Source organism: Tachysurus vachellii, chromosome 20 (genome assembly GCF_030014155.1).
Source record: "Tachysurus vachellii isolate PV-2020 chromosome 20, HZAU_Pvac_v1, whole genome shotgun sequence".
Classification (NCBI taxonomy): domain Eukaryota; kingdom Metazoa; phylum Chordata; class Actinopteri; order Siluriformes; family Bagridae; genus Tachysurus; species Tachysurus vachellii.
In genome coordinates this window covers 4,090,920-4,110,313 of record NC_083479.1, presented here as the reverse complement: position 1 = coordinate 4,110,313, position 19,394 = coordinate 4,090,920, and the positions used below count along the sequence as shown (strand labels likewise).

At 39.5% G+C, this 19,394-nt stretch overlaps 1 protein-coding gene across 1 annotated transcript; it reads right to left on the bottom strand.

Annotated features, from left to right (window-relative positions):
* Nucleotides 1–90: 90 nt before the first annotated feature.
* Nucleotides 91–18,320, bottom strand: glis3 (GLIS family zinc finger 3). The gene is made up of 11 exons (XM_060896521.1): nucleotides 18,110–18,320; nucleotides 16,736–17,138; nucleotides 15,323–15,500; nucleotides 14,037–15,204; nucleotides 7,458–7,619; nucleotides 7,254–7,364; nucleotides 4,923–5,055; nucleotides 4,737–4,842; nucleotides 2,428–2,576; nucleotides 1,739–1,918; nucleotides 91–1,627 (listed from the first exon to the last, which is right to left on the bottom strand). Exons 2-11 carry the CDS (start codon nucleotides 17,085–17,087, stop codon nucleotides 1,506–1,508), a joined length of 2,661 nt encoding a protein of 886 aa, XP_060752504.1. The 5' UTR covers nucleotides 17,088–17,138; nucleotides 18,110–18,320; the 3' UTR covers nucleotides 91–1,505.
* Between the last annotated feature and the right edge of the window lie 1,074 nt (nucleotides 18,321–19,394).

The following is a 19,394-nucleotide window of genomic DNA, read 5'->3' as shown; positions in this document are numbered from 1 at the left end:
AATTTGTGACACTGGAACAGGTTGAATAAATGCATATATGGTGCTTTGTATATATATATGGTACTAGCATGTACTTGCATGAGCTACAAATGTTAAACGAAAGTAAGATAAACATGTTATATAGTAGACTCAATAAAAGGTTTGCTGAGGCAAGATCAAAGTTATTGTTGACTAGAAGGCAATGGCTACTGCATGGATAAAGAAAGCCTCATGAAGCATTCATGTGAAGAACTCTCAAGACCTATCATCGTCATCATCATCCTCCTCTTCACATAAAACTGCTATATAAACCAGCAACTATTGACTGAAGTTGTTGCAATCTGCTCTTGTTGGCAAGAATAAACTGTACTCCGTGTGAAAATTGCAGTACAGAAGTAGTACAGAGTCTTTTCCCCCATATCCTCCCTTTCATTTTAATCAGTTCTAACCCCACAAACATTTGGTATGATTTGAAATAACCTTCTGGTCACTAGCACAGAATAACAGAATAACAAGCAGACTATTTGGCTCATAATAAGGTGTGAAATTGCATGATGTGAAAATTACCCTTCAGCAAAACAACACCTTACAAGACACAGTCGTGCATCCATGATCTTGATGATTACATCTTTAAATGCTTTTTTTTTTTCTCCCCAGATTCACCTGATATAACAGGGCCAAGATAATGGAGGTTTTGACTCTAATGCTACTGGTTATACAAAACATTGTAATTAGAGCTTTTAAATGCAATTTCATTTAGTCACTGTCGACATTTGCATGTAAGGTTTTCTCAGTGTAATTTAGCTGAACCGCATGCCCTCAAACTGTTCTTCTAGGGTGTGAGACAGAAAACGTTCAGTATCGGTACTGCCATGATTGCCGGCTTAAAGAAATGAAAAAAAATACAGAATAACGGTATCTGAAGACTTCATTATGTGCTTAATTAGTGCTTAATGTGATAGATCATTTCTGAGGCACTGTTGTTGTTTACATACATTTCCACACAGAAATACCTTATAACTGATAGTTATCAAAGATAACTGGATTAAACTTACATTCAAACGTTTAAGCTACGCGTAATGAGTGTAAGCCATTAATTTACCAACAAAGCTGAGTGAAATGTTGTTACTCCAAAATGTTCTGTCACATATCTTTACATTAACAGTATAAAATACTTACATGCTAACTAGCTATGCTGCTAATCTCAGTGGATATCTAGCTTCAGCTGTCCAGCATTCTCACACAGCGTGTGTATTGCCTTCCTGTGTCACAAAATACAAACAAGTTTTCACAGGACTCAGATTTTCGATTTTTAAAAAAAAAAAATAAAACAATTTCAAAAGTTGCAACATATAAAAACAGCAATATGAAACATCCAGAACTGTAGTTCACACCATCCAGTTATAAAAATTTAGATAAATTCAAGTACAAATTCTTTTGTTAATTTTTGATCCCATGACTAAAAGATAACCACAAAGAACTCCGTATAGATATGTGTATGATCAAGGCTGGCCCTCGGTGTGGACTCATGAGAGCTGGTTTAGGCGTCGCACCATGTGCTGTGTGTGTATGTGAAGGTAGTTATCGTCTGATGCCGAATGCTCCCGTTGACCTAAAGAATCCTCAGATCGATCCTGTGGATCAAACTCTGTAGTCACACACACACACGGGTCATTAGGATGAATGAAAAAATATGTATGGTATCTGTGTGACGTATATACAATTCTTACCAAAAAAAAAAAGGTAAATGAATGCACACCTGTGATACTCGACAGAGCTTGGTGGATCAGCTGAGGTTCCTTTTGAGCTGTGCCTGAGGAACCCAGACTGTCCTCGAACAAGGGGATCTGCATCATGGAACAGGCAGAGATCTGCTTTCCTGTCTGTGGCGACTCGCCGTACGAGGGCGAGCACACCGTCTGGGTATGACTCGGGAAACCTGAGGAGTGTTGTGAAAAACACACATTAGTTATTTTGGGAGCTGAAATTTGTTCTTTAAACAGCTCGTTCTAATTTATCTAAGCACCACTTTGCCATGCCTCTCAAATCAGCACAAGCGTGGCATGAATTTGAACAGATTATTTCCTTTGAGCTTGGAAAACATTAGGAGTCATCCTAGCCAACACGAGATAAAGTCTGGATCAGAGAAGACCTATTTTTGACTTTGCCTAACAGACAGCCATCTGTTGCTCCTGAAATGGAAGCACAAATTCATGAATCATTCAGCTGAACTTTTTCGGCCTGGCCATAAAAAGTCAATATGCATCAGGAAAGCTGTGTTGAATATGCATTCGCTTTAGTCTTGGTGCAAATACCCTACAGTTACTGAGATCCTTTGTTGAAAATGATTAGAAATCTGAATAAATAGTCTTTTTTTTCCAAAATAATATTCTATACTGGGTGTAAAAAAGAAATATTACAAGAAATTGCCATTGACTATGAACTTACTCTCCTGAGGTGGATGAAGCGATGCTGCCGTGGGCTCTGGGTATCCTGGAAGTCTGCTGTTTTTTTGTGCTGCCACCATGTGGTGGTGCGAATGAGGAACTGAAGGCGTGGCCTGGTGAGTCAGATGCTGTGCAACAGGAGCATCAAACCTACAAAAAATGAATGCGTCTGTCTGTAGTAACTTCTAAAACGCTCCATATAATCTAATCTAAGATTGTCTGTTTAACATATTTAACAAAGGAGTCTCCAGTGTCGGTGCTTTGTAACTGAACGTTTTCCGCCACAGGGGATTCTTCAGGGCAGAGGAGGTTGCAAGTGACACAAAAGAGACAACAAATCTTTGTAGCTGTTACGGCATGAGTGATGACAGGAACGAGCTTTAAGTGTGCGCATAAACTGAGAAAAAGTATATCATTACTTAAATAAAACAAATGTAATAGTAGATGAATCGCCGTGGTGTAAAACATACTGTCATAGGAAAAAAAAGAGCCACACACATCAGACTGTTGTTGATTATTTTCTCATAACAGAACACCCTCTTTGGCTTTATCTCTTTATTTTTTGTACCACGGCAATTTGTCAAGGATTTGTCATACATTTTAAGTTTGGGACCTGCTGAAATGCTTCATGAGTTACTCTTAGACCGAAAATGTTCTAGAGTCTTATGATTAATTAATGAGAGAAATTATGGTATGACTTTTTTCAGGGTTCCTGCATTTCCTGTGTTCCTGGGTTCCTGTGTTACAATATTAGAACTACAGATTTAGAGCTGAACATATAGTGGATAATGGGAAAGAAAGAAGCACAACTGGACACAAAGAAGAATTTTACAACTGATTTAACACATAGAACAGCAATTACACCAATCTGCTTGCCTCATCCCATGTGTCCTAATGGTCTGAATTAGTAAATGATTGAATTTCGGCTTCACTCTGGTCAATGGTTATAGCTTCAACGAAAACAGAGTCTTAAGACCAATGAGGCAGAGGACAATTTGCACTTACTAGCTGATTCTCTTTATAGAGACGCACATTGCATGGCACACGTACCGCTGGTGTCGAGCGTAACCATGAGCATCTGGCCCTAGTAATACCACAGCGGTTCCCTCTCACCGCTTTTGAACTGCAGCACTGAAGAAATAGATCTCTATGGACTGGCTGTCTAACAGCGTCGCTGGCAATCCCAAATTGTAAACTTCATAACAAAAAAGCTTTGCTATAGTAGACGCTTACGACTCACAAAAGCCTGTCTGGTGTCTTTCACAGGGCAGAAAAATGGCACTCTATTTTGACCAGATTATTCTATAAGCTTGCTGCCATAAATCCATGACAACCAACGGCCAAGGACTTTGTTGCAAATCAGAGAGCAAGAGAAAGAGAAAGATTGTTGGGGCATTTCAATCTGTCATAGCAACCCACATTGTCAAGGTGAACGCAAGAAGAATGCAAACTAAATAGCAATTCTGTCCATTGCAGGTTCCTTCATTGAGATTGGACCAAAACACTGTGTACTGCTGAGGGGCGGGGGTGTAAAAACATACGGCACTGATGAGAAAAGCGAGGATTATGCGAACTAATTCATCACCTTTCGCAAAGATACACAGATACTGGTCTATAGAAATAAAGGCAGCTTAATGTGGCAACTAATATTTCTGTGCCTGCTCTAATCAGCCGAGTGAATAAAAATGTACCTGATGTGATTTAACATGAGCAGACTCTTCCTTTTTATTTTTCTTTCCTTTAGTTCTTTCTATCTCCAAAGCAGTGAGCGGCTTTAAGCCCAGCTGGAACCTTTTGGAGGAACACCGACTACTACGGTTCAGAGTACTCATTTTAAAACCTTCATTATTGTTCATTTGCTATAATGGCCACTGTGAATGGAAATGTTCTGCTTCTCCCGTTGGGGACAAGTGAGTGAACAAATTAATGAATTTCTGGGCAGAATTCAAAGTCATTACACATTGTTCCATTTGACAGTGACAAATTTTTGGCCTCATTAGAGTGTTAATTTTAAGTGCCAGCCTTTATTAGTTATAGCTCAGGTTCTCTTGTGACTAAACTTCCACTAAATTTCACTCACAGTTTCCTGTCAGCAAAATTTGTTTGTGATTTATAGAGACACTTTATCCCTGTGTCTAACAGCGAATGGACTCGTTATTAGGGTTAACTATTCTACAACTTGTGCGTTCGGGTTCAAGAATTACTTTTACTCACCACTCAGCATTAACAGGAACACCAGAACACCTGCTCATTCAGGCAACATCTATATCTTTCTAGGTGTTTCTATTATCCTTTAGAATGATAAAGTACCTGCTGTTAGGTGGAGGTAGTGCAGATATTGGGACGTGAGAGCCACAGGAGGAATGCTGAATCTGACCAGGAGTGACTTGGCTGGGCTGGTCCAAGGAGAACAAACCTAGCAAACAGACGAAACACACCCAATGTCTCCAGTGCACATTTAAACAGTCCCAGTCAGTGCAAGCAGAACGGTTGTACCTGTGTACACGTCAGCAGGAAGACAAGGAGAACGGCTCTCGATCAGCTCCATAGGCGACAGGCTGTGCTGCAGAGGCTGGATAGTTAAACACTCAGAAAGTCCTTCCTGGCAGATCTCAGTGCTGGATCTCAGCTGTTATATACGTAGTAAAGAGAAACTAATTATGCAATGAACTTTCTAAGGGCTATAGTACTGCATAGTATAGTAGGCAGCATTATTCATTTTCCACAGAAAGCTAAATGTTAATATTGATGTTCTAAAGGATAATTATGTTGTTTAGACGAGCTTAGCTGTACTTCAAATACAAAAACACCTGGAAAAGAAGAGGAAATGATACGAAAGGGAATAAACTGAGATAAGAAGACGCCTGATTTGTGCCAGGCAGGAATAGGTTGGAAAGACATCAATATGTGAGAGAGTGAATATGTGGTAGTCATAAACAAAACAAACAAACAAAAACAAATAAACAAGGTTATTGTGGGCCTTCTACGTATATTCACCAAAATGATGTGGAAATGGTTTTATTTAAATCCTGACTACAGTTAAAGCACAACTCAACAAAACATGAGTTCATTTCTTAAACAAAATTTAATTTAGTTTCTATTCACTTGAAGTCTGATTAAAAGTTTCATTAAATCAGATGGTATTAAAATAAACCAGTTACACTGATGGGAATTATAAGTGAAGTAAATATATATATATATATATATATACAGGCAGCGGTAATGTGTCTGTGGTAAAACACCAGCGTTGTGGGTTTGAGGCTCAGGCTATTTTCAAGCGGCGGTTGAAGACCTACTTATTCAGGAAACACTTCAACTAGCACTTCTTTCCTTATCTTTTGCATTAAAAAAAAATCAAAAATCCAAAAACAAACACAACCTTTGACACTTTTTCATTGTAACTTTGAACAAATGTTTTAAACTCATGGTATCTTAAGTATGTAACCTAGTGAGCCAGCATTAATGTATTCAATGTTAGAGATTTAAGCACTTATGTACATCGTTCTGGATAAGAGCGTCTGCCAAATGCTGTAAATGTAAATGTAAATGTGTGAGCAAAGTGTTCGATTTTATTCAGGGTTCTAAAAACATGTGATCTTATCATGTTGGTTAATTGGTTGCTTGATTGTTGGTGGCGTCATCCTCTAAAACCCCAAACCATCGAAATGACACTGGATTTATCTGAGTGTATTAATATGCATTTACATTTGTAACTTTCACCAAATTGTACGTTTTCTCAAAATTTGGTTTCACCAAATTGTACGTTCAGGCTTTACAGCCTGTAATAAACGTACTTTCAGCTGCTTTCACAGTTCACATTTGAGCTACACGGTGTATATCACATTATATCTTCTAACCTGTTTCATCTTTGTTTGAAATGGATTATTAATAGAAAACTTTTGTTTACCAAACATATTTAATGTACCTTTAAAATGACTGAACTAGTCAGACTGAGCTAGTGTGGCTGTACATTTGCCTGTCGGATTCCGTTTATTTCCTTAACTGATCATGGTCTTTACAAGTGTATTACTCAAATGTGATTCCTGTTCGATTGGAATGAAAATCCGTATCAGCCTTATGCAGACAATCCTGAGAACCCCTGGTTAATAACTTTAAGCAAATAAATAGACAGATGGAGGATATATTTATGCTGAAGTACGTAATGTAGTGAGCGCTTTGGGGACTAGATAGATGAAGCCTTTGATTGACTTGATTGAAGCCTGATTGCTTCTCTTTTGTACAAGTAAGCATTATTTTGACCCTGAGGAACAACTGACTATGTCAAACTTTAAGACTTAATACGATTTTAAAGATTCCTAATTCCTAAACCCTATTTAAGATATTATCAGTTTGACATGAGTATAGATTCCATGAAAGCTCTATAAACAGTTTGACATTTGGCATGGCATGCATGCTAGAATTAACGGCAGCTATTTCAAGCACATCAGTGACATTATCCACAGAAAACATATGCTGAAGAAAAAAAAAAAACTCTGTTTTCTTTTCCAGTCCAAAAGCAGCATACTCTAAGTAGCTGTATCTATGGTGATGCCATTTGTTTTTCCTTCCCGTGATAATGAGCACAGCTCCTACACGAGTTCGAAGTCTGCCCTTGCAAACGGTTGTTATGTATCATAAGCATATGATGGTATATTAAAAGACAAGCATGTCGGCAGAACGGAAAAGCACATTATCTAAAGACTTATCATTAAGCGATGGCCGACGTGTTTAGGAATGATTTAGTTTGCGTTGAATTCTCTTCAGATTGACGTATAAGATTAGCAACTGCAGCACAGGTGTGATGTTCCCCCTAGTGCTTATTCTCACCTTCTTCCTGGCCTGCTGCTCCTTGGTGGAGTGCGATTTGACGTGCTTTCGCAAAGAGCTGGGATCGGTGTAGCGCTTTTGGCAGCCTTGAACCTGACATGCGTACGGTTTCTGTAACACACAGGTAGCAGTTGCAGTAATTCAGAACTGGACCTCCAGCACCTTTGGACGTTAATGTGTTCTGGATTTGAAGTGTAGACTCACCGTGTCGACATGTGTGCGCTGGTGCTTGGCACGGTCGCTGGAGTTACTGAAAGCTTTCTGACAGCCATGGTGCTGACACATGTACGGTTTCTCTCCTGTGTGGCTCCGAACATGGATTTTGAGGTTCTCTAGGCGGGAGAACGCCTTCTGACAGCCTTCAAACTGGTATTAAAAAAAAGGGAGACATCATTTGAAATGTTCACATCAAATTTTTTTTTTTGTACAGAATAAGAACTTGACCCGAGGACCAAACAGTGTTGTCTCCACATGCTTCAACCAGGAGGGGTCAGTATTTTACTGTTCAAATCAATTAATTGTCTCCTTGATGAGTTCATTACCCACTACCCACAGTGCCAGTGCTCTGCCATTGAGGTGAAGACATTTCCAAGTCATTTTACTGTTTATCATTAATGTAAGTGACAAATTAGTGAGCAAGTTTTGCATTTTCCCTTTTCCTTACAAAAAAATCCCACAATGATAGCTTTACAGTGAGCTCACCCTTAAGGTATGCAAAGCCTCTGCTCTTTGTCCTCTCCATGGTCAAGTGAGGAATGTCTATTAACTTGGCTGTGAGTGCATAAAAGCTATTGAGAACTGATGACCTTGTTTAGACATGCAGTGGAAACAGAACTGGCTATTATGATGTGACGTCTCATCGTTTTCATGTGCACAATCAGGATGGCTGAGATTCTTTCTTAAGTGTTCATTACACTTGCTTGGACTTGAATCCTTTTGTCAAATATTCTTCATTTCCTGTTTTCATAAGACAGGAATATATAAATATAAATGAATAGAAATATCTGGAGTGTGAGAGTACGCTTGCAGCACAAACGGCTGTGATCAGTAGCGAGATGAGAAACTCCAAACGATGGCATTAAATCCTTAAATCCCCTTTTTGGTGTGGACACAAATAACCTGCTACTGATAGATACAATTTAGTTGCTGTAATTGGGTTACAAACCTCAGTTCGACATTTGGAGTCAATTTGAAAGGCTTTCAACCACGATTAGACTGGAAAACGTCAATCCCATTTGGCAACGCTGATATCTACAGGAATATCTAGATCGCCAAATAGGAATCCTGACACATCCAGAACAATTTTTTTTTTTTTTTACAAATCTTAAATAATGTTGTGATTTATATTATTGTTAATGACTATATATGTATTATGATTTATTGGAAAAGAAAACACTCCACTTCGGACTGCCCTTTCTCTTCTGTCTACGGATTTTTAAAGCAAAGGAAACAACACATAGATGATAAATTCATGCAAAACCATAAATGGCCTAAGTAAGTTTTGGGCTTCCACAAGCTGCCAAAGCATCAGTCCTCAAGTCTCTGAAGCTGTCCTATAGCAATTGTAATAAGTGAAACCGTAATTCCAAAAGATTTTCCCTCAGTTGGTGTTTTGATGATGGTAATGGAGAGCACTGTCTAACAAATCAACCTAAAACGTCCCATAAATGTTCCACTCAGTTGAGATCAGGGGACTCTGAAGACCACAGCATGTCGCCAGTGAACCTTCCTGTCAACAAGTAAGAAAAACTCAGTCACATGCCTATCAAAGGGGACAAACTGGTTCGAAGTGTTAAAAAATAAATGCTCCCTATAACAAAGCCGCTGTTGTCATCCATCTGTATCTTTCTGGAGAAATACACAATTTTTGTGGGACTTTATCCTCCAAATACAACTAGTCTCAACTGGTACGCAATTATTATTAACTCTAAAAAGAACAATCCCTTTATCTTCTTGTCAATAAGTGTTTTTTTTCTTCTTCAAAGAAATGGCATCAAATTATAGCTGTGTAATAATTTTAGACTGCCATTTGTGCTGTTGACATTTAATGATAACCAGCTAGCCTTTGTGCACGGAAGTTAAAGTGGGTACTACTACAACTTGGCGTTTATTTTTTTAGCTTGGCCATTCCATTGTGGCTTTGCGTCAAATGGCCTCTCATTACACGGTGTTTGTTTGAGATGCTGAGTGTCTTGGACTGGGATTAAACAATCAGTCGTCAAAGGAGCCAAGGGAAGGGAAGCACATGCTAATTCACAGTCCTTTCTCACAAAAGGAGAGCAATTTTTCAAAGCATCAATAAAATAAATCCCCGCAACAATTACGCACAAGGTCTAACTTCGAAATAACAACTACAAATAAATATCTGCAGTGAAAATGTGACATTAAATGACTGAGATGTTTAAAAAAAAAAACAACAATATTAAAGAAAGTGCTTAATCTTCTGTGCTAAATTTTCTTGTTTCTTCCCAAGACCCCTCAAAAGGTGCTGGGAATAGAAATACCTTTTTAATCACCGTTTACACCGTAGGACACCCTAAAAAATCTTTCCTAAGTGGAACGCAAGGTGAAAGAAATGACTCGAATCAGTCAGAATTCAGCTCAGCGCTATGGCCAAGAACACGTGCAACATCAAACAGGTGCACTCGGAGTAGCCTTTCAGGTTTATTTAATAAAGCTCCGGACTGTGCTGGATCCTCTGAGAGACCGAAGGTCTGAAAAGACAGCAGTGTGTCTCCTCAAAGCTGCAGTCAGTCCAATAACTATGGCAGCCTGCCACACGCTGCCACACAATGCCAGTGCCATCCCAATGCCAGCAGTCAGCCTGGTAACATCTCTCCCTCTCCTCCTTTTTCTACCACAACAGTAGCATTTTTGTCTGTTTCTTTTAGCGCCATGGCGCTCTTTGGAAAATTTTCAATTGTTGTGAATAATAAGGTAATTGTAAGGTTGTTGGAAGCTTGGTGAATGTTCTACAGCAGCAGCGATCCTTCAAATCACAGGTTTACATTAATGCATATACTCTAATAACATGTTTCTATATTAACAACTAATTCACAGGCACTCTTAAAACGGACTCCCCGTGTAAACGAAGGCTAAAAGTGAGCAGATGAAAAAAATTGTTAATAAGAAACAGTTCTTGGTGAAGCTCTGTTCAAGGAGTTAGCACATTGTAACTCAGTATGTGGTCCACCATCAGAACATCTTCAGTTTCTTGCACTTTCTAATTTCTCTGTGACAAGCCAAGCTGCATGTTTTTGTTAAATTAAAGTCTGGTCACAGAACAAATACCTTTATCTATATGATAATAGGAACCAACTTTCGTAATTACGAACGGATAAAACGTAAAACTTTTTAGCTGTTGATTAAATAGCATATAGTAATTGTTGGCAAACTGCTGTGGAACGAGAAGTCTAATTCTCCGGCACATGCTGTTATAGGACAACATCTGGGTGGTAACCGTAATGTTACATCAGAGTGCAGAGGACATTATATCACACCACATGACACTGATTATTTTCCTATAACAGCATGCTCGTGTTTTAGTCCTGACTGTTACATGAAGCAGAATTATCCAGAGGTGAGCTGTTTTGGCAATAAGAACACTGTCTGACGGACAACGTGCCCTGTATTCACATGAAGGCACATCACAAACGAAGAGAAAAAGCACGACGGTGTCTGTAGATGACGTTCCCCTTCCTGCCATACATATGTTTAACGCCATTAAACTTTCCAGTTCCAGACATGATTTCTAGTGTCTCAGGGTGGCTTTGACTGCGTTACCTCAAATCTTTTTGGTTTGAAATTCTGAGAAAAGCAAGACTTCTGTGTTTCCTTAATGGTGAAGAAACAGGACTAACCCTGGCTGCTGAAAGTGACTAAAAATCCACAAGGCACTCAGTACATGAGTTCCTGGAAGAGACAAACAACTTAAAAGCAATCCTTAAAGATCCTTGCTTTCTGCTATTTCTGGCAAACAGGCCAGAGTTTCTCTCTCTGCTACTATGGTAACTCTGAACACCAATACCTGCTCTTCGGGTATAAATCTCTAGCTGTCAGTTCTTAAATACGGTCTATTGTCTGCTACACTATAATTTCATAAAAGCTACAGGGAACAAATATAATAACTAATATGATATTTCTGTTGTGAAGGAAAGGTATAATTTTACAGCTTAAATACAACCTTCAAAGAAAGGAAGTTTCTTGTAGTTGCACCTGAAAAGGCAACGCCAAACTTCATCACGTCTAGTCAGGAGGACACACGAAATCAAACGCTTCAGCAGGTGAAACATCCGGAAACTGCGTCCGTAGGGAAAACGGTTAAAAACGGTGTCAGTTATAGCTGAATGAGAACAAGTTGAAACGTGCTTTGCCTCCCTCCCTTCAATTGTAACGTGTAACGTGAGCTGTTTGATTATGATCCTAAATCTCATATATCAGCTTGGTCTTTCCTGTACGGTCTGTCTGTCACTCAGTCTTCAGAGAAGTGGTTTAACTATTCAGCAGAGCGTCAAAGTCTTGGGCGGGAAGACATTCTAATACGTTTAACTGAATTTTCTTTGGTTCATTGTGTAGGTTGTGCAGTATTATAAAGAAATGGACTGGTAGGTTGTTCCAAGCATCTTCTACAGACTCGAAAACAACTCGTAAACATTTCCACAAGTCACAGAATAATGGCTGCTTTAAAAGTCGTTCGGAATATAGTTGGTATAAATCGGATCTGCTACATGCCGTCTTCACGCAGCACATTAGAAGGAAAAAGAAAGTAAATGGCAGACTGGTTTTACACTGTAGAATTTTCAGCCTGATTTTGCTGTTGTAGACTTTATGAATCCCTAATCATAAACATATTCTTCGCCCTGACTAATGATGTAAACAGAACATAGTTATTTTCTTTATTGCGAGTGCATCGTTAGCGGCTCTTATTGTATAATTCATGGGGAACACAAGCAGTTATACTGTAGTTTGTTTGCAGAATTTGTTTGCAATCGTCAAGTACTATTCGACAAGTAGTAAAAATGTTTATCTTAATGCCAGATTACTGTATACTGATCATTTTATTGCGAGCTTATAGCCTCACTTTTTGTCAAATTTGCACATGGCACAAAAGAATTTCAGTTTCTTCTTAATCGGCTCTTGTTAAACCGTGATCATATCGCCATGTGCCATGTGAAAACATCTGGGTTCACGGCAAAAGAAACCTTAAAGAAACCCATTCTCATGCCCTCTTAATTAGTACCCCGAATGTGATAGTTTTATCATGGAGGTGATATCTTACAGATATTACAGACCCAACCCTGATAAAATATCCGCTAAGTGATATTTCTAGGTTTTTTGGGTCATTTTGGGTCTCAAGCTATTTATATAATATAAACATTACACTATGGTACACAGTGGTGGAACTAGAGTAAACACAGAGCATATGCATTGTATTCGTTGTAAATCTCCCCACAGCCTATCTGGAATTAATTGCTTCCCTGTTCTGTGTTCTTGAAAATACGCTGGTATTCATTGCCTTCAGCCAAATTTAATACATAAACCAAAATGGATCCCAACCTCTTTTATTTCTTGTTGCATTATGACTCTGAGTTTCTGGTTTAATGGGTATTGAAAGCTGCACCATATAAAGCCTATTCCATCCAACCAATATTAGTCATAAAAGTAATATTTAACCTGATGCCTCATTACCTGCTTATCATGATTTTCTTACACATATATATATATATATATATATATATATATATATATATATATATATATATATATATATATATATATATATATACCCATGTTGCAGTAGGTTTCTAAAAGCGAAAACTTTTCAAGGTTGGCAGATATGAAATCTCTGAGATTTTCTGCAAGAACTCACTGTGACCATGTATTTTTTACCTCTTCGGTCTATAATTATGTGCTCGACAAAACCATTCAACTGTTCCAGGCTCCATGGCAACAGGAACAGTTTTAAGTAATGAGTAAGTGTTTGGAGTGAAAGGTCGACCATAGGTATGTGCACCATTAATGATTGCCGAGATCAGATGAGAAAAGGAATGGCTGTATATTGGCACTTTACTAACCTGAACCTGTGGAATGTCACAGCAGGGACTGCGCTACAGTGGCAATTTCTTATCTGCAGTGTCCAGGCAAGCCTTTTACTAAAAGTGTGTGAGAAAGGAGAGAGGTAACCTAGCACTAGTACTGTACCTAACAATCCATCTCAGGTTATGTCATGCCCTATGGAAGCCACTTGACTGCTGACAGCTTTTCCAGCTGAAAAAAGTTGCTAAAAGGAAGCAGACCGTTTTTCTGCCAGTGCTTAAGTGAAGGCCCTTTTGTGCCTTTTTTTTTTTTTTAATAACGACATAATTGCCAGAGCTCCCTTGTCAGTTATAAGAGACTCTTAATAAGCTGATGGCCAGACATACAAGAGGAAAATACCTACACAGTCGAAGCATCCTGCCTGAGCCCAGCAATGACAACACATCAAAATGTACAATAGACTTTAAACTACCATCTTAAATGATGTGGAGTGGCAGACTTTCATTTAAAGTGAAAGCCCCTTGAGATGCTTTGGCAGCCTTGTTAAATTGGCCCTCTAAAGAACCATTAATGTCAGATTTCTACACTCCTTTCCGATAGACATGATTCAGAGACATTAAAGATATATTTGCACACCGTGTCTTTAAGATCTACGACATTATATGTGCTAATGTGAATAACAGGAGAACCAAAATTGAACAAGCAATCATCTAATACTCTGCTAACACTCAGCTGTACTCTGCATACCGTACATCTGTTAGGTTTCTCCCCCGAATGTACCCGCATGTGGATTAAGAGTTTGTAACGAGCATTGAAAGGCTTGTGTCTGCGTGGACACCCTGTCCAGAAGCAGATGAAGTCCTCTCCTTTGCGCTGATCAATATGTAATTTCTCAATGTGCTTGACCAGCTCCTCTTGGTGACTGTATGTGGCACTACAATCCAGCCAACGGCAACAGTGTACCCCATTAAAATCATCGATTTCCCCCTCTTCCTCCTCTAACATTGGACACAATGCCAGGGGCAGAACACCGGGTTTGTCTGAAGGAGGTGTAGAGTGTGGGTCTGCGGGATTCTGAGCACTCTCCATGTGGCCACCTGGTAGTCGGTGTATATGGTGGGAGTGATAGGGAGGTGGAGGTCCCCTACGTGGGCTTGGTGACCTAACGGTGGCTGAAATTTCAAACTGAAGGTGTGTAGTGCTTTCCAGACTGAAATGAGGAACATTATCTCCTGCTGCAATGTTGCTTATAAGGATTTCCTGTCCTGGCAGAAGCTGATGCTCCACTACTAAATTAGTTCCTCCTGTTTGGTTGTAACGTGCACCCTGTTCTTCTAACCTCTGCATGCAGAGACTCAGTCTTTCAGAATGGTGGTTTCTTGATATGGTTTGATCAAGAGTGGAACTGGCTTTGGAAGCTGGGTAACCAAAACTGGGATTGGGGATACAACTTCCTCGGACACCCAGGAGATGCCCACATACGTCAGACTGCAGCGGTGAGGGAGTAGGCTGTGAGGCCGGGGAACTTTGGGAACCAATTATGTATGCCACCAAAGAGGTTGGTGATGTCCGGATAATGGAGTTGAAGTCAATGCCAAGGCCATCAGACAGAGGCGAGATGGAGAGGGCTCTTTTTTTGGAGCGGCTGGATTGGCGGGGGCTGTTGATGTCGTCCTTGAACAGGTAAGCAGGAAGTGACGTTGTATTGGAGCTACTGGTGTTTCCAGACATGGCAGTACCTGGTGGAAGGTTTGGAAGTTCCGGACCTTCAGCTGTCTGGCTAAAGCTGCTCTGCTGTCCAAGTGGTGGCAGCACACGATAGCCATAAGGCCAGTCCAACTTGCTGCTGCGTATTGACTGGCTCTCTGCAATGCTGAGGGTGGTGGAAGCCAGGGACTCTCTGGACAACACAGACCTGTGCCAGCACATTTACACAATTATGAGCTCTGTTCCTCAGTTACATCCATGACTGATCCAATTCAGTTGAATATGGTTTAACATCTTGCATCCCTTTCATATTTGAACTAGTTTACCTGGCATCTGTGAAGGGCACAAAAAGGCCCAGAGATGGAGGAGGGCAGTGCGAAGCAGAGGTTTGGATAGTGGACACGGGATTCACACTCTGTACAACCATAGCACTGCTTGTCACTTGCAGGTTTGATCTGCCATACTCGCTCAACAGCTTTCTGCTGGTCCCCAATGAGTGAGAACCTGCAAATAAAAGAGGTTATGTTTATTGCACAAAATACTAAATTAATGTTGGTCTTACTTTCTACATTACAAATGTCTGTCATCCTAAACATTAATGATTAAGAATGTAGAGTAATAGAGAAGAAAAACAACTTATGCAAGTTAATGTTAAACCTAATGCTCCTTGAATAAAATGCAACCATCAACTAGCATAATCTTTACTAAGGTCATGGATGCGGCATTTAATCCATTCTTTAAAACATACGAATATCAAACAAAACAGTTTCAACCTATATATTCTAACCTTGCTTTAAATAAGGTACAAAGCCTTAGAAAGGACAAAAATGATCAGATTTTGACCATATCCATTTAACATAAATGTTACTAGAAGAATTAAACACAACAGGATGCCTTTTTGAATTCCCTTAAAGAGAAGCGCACATACTCATGAAATTCGCAGACTTACAGATGTAGCGCTTGCAAACACTTTCTGATCTGTTAATCAATAACCAATTTTCTTTCTCTCTTTTGCCCGAGAGACAAAAAAAACTGTAGAAAGCATTTTGCTTGGTTAGTTTCGAGACATAATATTTTGCACAAAAGAAACTGGGCTGTGGGGTAGAATTAAAATGAAGTCAAACATAAACTCCAGTATATAACTCAACAATGCACTTGTTTCGGGCAGAAAAAACTTGTGATCTGAAATTAGATGGAAAACATTTCTACAGTTACACAATTAAAGTTGAAATGTCAGGGAAATTCTTTTCACAGAGCTCAATACTTTCAGCATCTGTTGTTTTCAAAAGTTATATACCGGTGCATATATCACATCTTGACAGCCACTTTGCTTTCTGGTGGCCTGACATGTATTTACGTTGTTGAGTGGTAAATTTTAAGGTATATTTATTTATTTATTTTTTTTTAAAAGAGGATGTTGAACTGTCCTATATCTCTGGGGGACCAAGTGTGTCTCATGTTCCAGTTCACTGGGCTGAGAAATATGGTAACAGTGATGAATCAGTGAAAGCAGAAAACAGCAGTGAAATTAGGCTCTGTTGAATTATGAATTATATGTACAGTATATTATAAACATCAGCTACACTTTTATGTAGCCCAACATGGTAATACAGTATGTCTGATCATGAAAATCCCTGTAAAGCTTGTCCTTCCTTCACAGGTACATTTTTGATGTTTCAGTGTCATTTGCATATATAAAAAAAAATATTTATGGCAGCATATGTTTTTCAGTTTAGTACCTTTATTAACACTCTGTGAGCCATTTAATCTCGCTGTATTGGAACTGCAAGTTGGGACAGGAAGTGAAGACACTTGTTGCCATGAAGATTGTGGGACTCTGAAGGTGCCATGATGCTTCCCATTGGTCAACACTTGCCTGTGAAGGCTCAGAGCAGGTAGAAACACAGTACTCCCAGGTGTCACAGCTCCGGTGCACATTTCACTGCCAGGACATGGGGTTCTCTGCTGAGAGGAAGCGCAGGAACTACCAGCATGCACTCGGATGTGAGGTACCTGCTGTCCAGTTGTGGTACCCAGAGACTTTGGCATGCTGGTTGGAGAGACCAGCAGGTTGCAGCCTTTTCCATTCATTTCCCTTAGTTCCACTTCAGGCAAAGATACAAATGTCCCAGAGGTGTCATGCTGTGAAGACACGTTATGAGAACAGCAGCCATTGTAACACATGGATATTATGCTCTTGGGGTTTTAAGATGCAGAGGGAAGCATTTTTAACTCAGAGCTCAAATTTGTTCCTAAGCTTTCCTAAGGTTTCCAGGTTTCCTCACATTGCCCAAAACGCGTGTGGATTGGCTACACTAAATTGCTCCTAGATGTGTAAAAGTCTGCAAATATGTATAGAATAGTATCATATCCACAGCTGAATGGTATCATATTCAAGGTTCAAGCTGTATTCCTGCCTCATGTTCATTGTTCTCAGAATAGGATCTGGATCCACTGCGAGCCTGACCAGAATGAATGAATTAGTGAACTATAATCACATCGATGTGTTCACGCATAACAATATTTAAATCATTGAAAGTATCATTCTAGAATGAAGATTTTATTCATTCGTTCTTTTTCAGGACCTGTTTAATACTGGTCAGGCTTGTGGTGGATCTAGAGCCTGAGTTAGTGGATCTTAGGAAAGAGTACATGGGGTGCGTGGCAGAAAAAACATCTGTGACAGCAGTCTATCACAGGGCACAATGCACAAATGTCAAATATACAAATGTCATTTTTTTAATATAAAAGTGAAGAAACCTGGTGAACCCTTAGGAAGCCTCCACAGACATGAAGAACTGTGCAAAACTTCTCATGGACAGGAACCTGAGCTCAGGAGCGAAGAAGCCAGGCATTACTTTTGCCTCAATTCATTTTGATTTTTGATTTATATACATTTACTGTTCACATTTTCTGGAACTGAAATTAAATCAATAATAATAATAATAATAATAATAATAATAATAATAATAATAATAATAATACTTTACTAATTAGCTGGCTAGTGCACAATTATCAACAAGTGTATATAAACAGATTTTAGGGGTTCTTAGTAAGGGTTCTGGACAAATAGTGTTTATAAAAATAAGTCAATAAAAATAAAGATGTCTCACCCGCGAAAGTCTTCAGGAAGCCTGGAGATGAACTTTCTCATGTGAAAGCGCGTGTGAGAACATCATGAGTCGGTCCCTGTTCACGCAGCTGCGGTCACGTGTCACGTTACTTCACCTGTCGCAAGAAAAGAAAGAAAGCTCGGAAAGTGAAAAGTTCGGCTGTTGTTTTATCGCTAACTCTGATGAGGTTCTGCGTAATGAAACATTAAGCTATGCGCGCGCGCGTGTGTGTGTGTGTGTGTATGTGTGTGTAGAAGCGCGCGCCGTTGCCAGGGGCGGGTAAAGAGTTCAGGGTTCCAGGTCCGGTCACTTTTTTACACTTTACAAACCTTTTACTCTCAGTGAAGTTCATGTCCAAAAAAACCGCACACTATGATGATCATGCACAAGGATTTTGATCCATTTCCCTGTAATGCGACACGAATGGAAGGTGTTCAGGACAGTTGTGCAGCATCTCAAGTCAAGTCAAGTCAAGTCAAGTCAAGTCAAGAAGCTTTTATTGTCATTTCAACCATATGTAGCTGTTGCAGTACACTTTGAAATGAGACAACGTTTCTCCAGGATTTTGGTGTTACATAAAACAAAGACAGGGCTAAGGACTGTCAGTCCTAGCCACATAAAGTGCCTCCTAGTGCAGGACAAGACAGACAAGGCAGTGTAGGACAAAAGACAGTGCAGGACAAAAGATAGTGCAGACAAAAAGTTACAAGGCAGTACAAAAAGTACAAAAAATACACAAAAGACAATAAACAGAAACAGAATACTGAATATTCAAACAATATTGATTGTATTGACAGTAATACTAGAATGAACACAGTTTCTTAGCAGCAAAAACAGCAAACGACTGAAATATTGTATAGTATGTGCAAAATGACTGAGATATTGTACAGTATGTGCAAAAGAGCAAAAAAGTGTGCAAAACAGCATGCAAACAGTTTGATGGATGGAAACAGCATGTAAACAGTTTGATGTGTGTGTGTGTGTATTTGTTGTAGGTCTGTGCAGTCCATACAGATGATGTGCGTGTGTATGTTGTGCTCTGTACAGTTCAGTTCAGTTATTGAGAGGTCTGATGGCTTGTGGGAAGAAACTGTTACACAGTCTGGTCGTGAGGGCCCGAATGCTTCGGTACCTTTTTCCAGACGGCAGGAGAGTGAAGAGTGTGTGTGAGGGGTGTGTGGGGTCATCCACAATGCTGTTGGCTTTGCGGATGCAGCGTGTGGTGTAAATGTCCATGATAGAGGGAAGAGAGACTCCAATGATCTTCTCAGCTGTCCTCACTATC

Coding starts and splice junctions, on each gene's coding strand:
- glis3 (XM_060896521.1), bottom strand. CDS start 17,087: ATGAATGGAAAAGGCTGCAACCTGCTGGTCTCTCCAACCAGCATGCCA. Junction 7,365..7,457: donor AGCGCACACATGTCGACACG/GTGAGTCTACAC, acceptor TGTGTGTTACAG/AAACCGTACGCATGTCAGGT. Junction 4,843..4,922: donor TCCTGCTGACGTGTACACAG/GTACAACCGTTC, acceptor TCTGTTTGCTAG/GTTTGTTCTCCTTGGACCAG.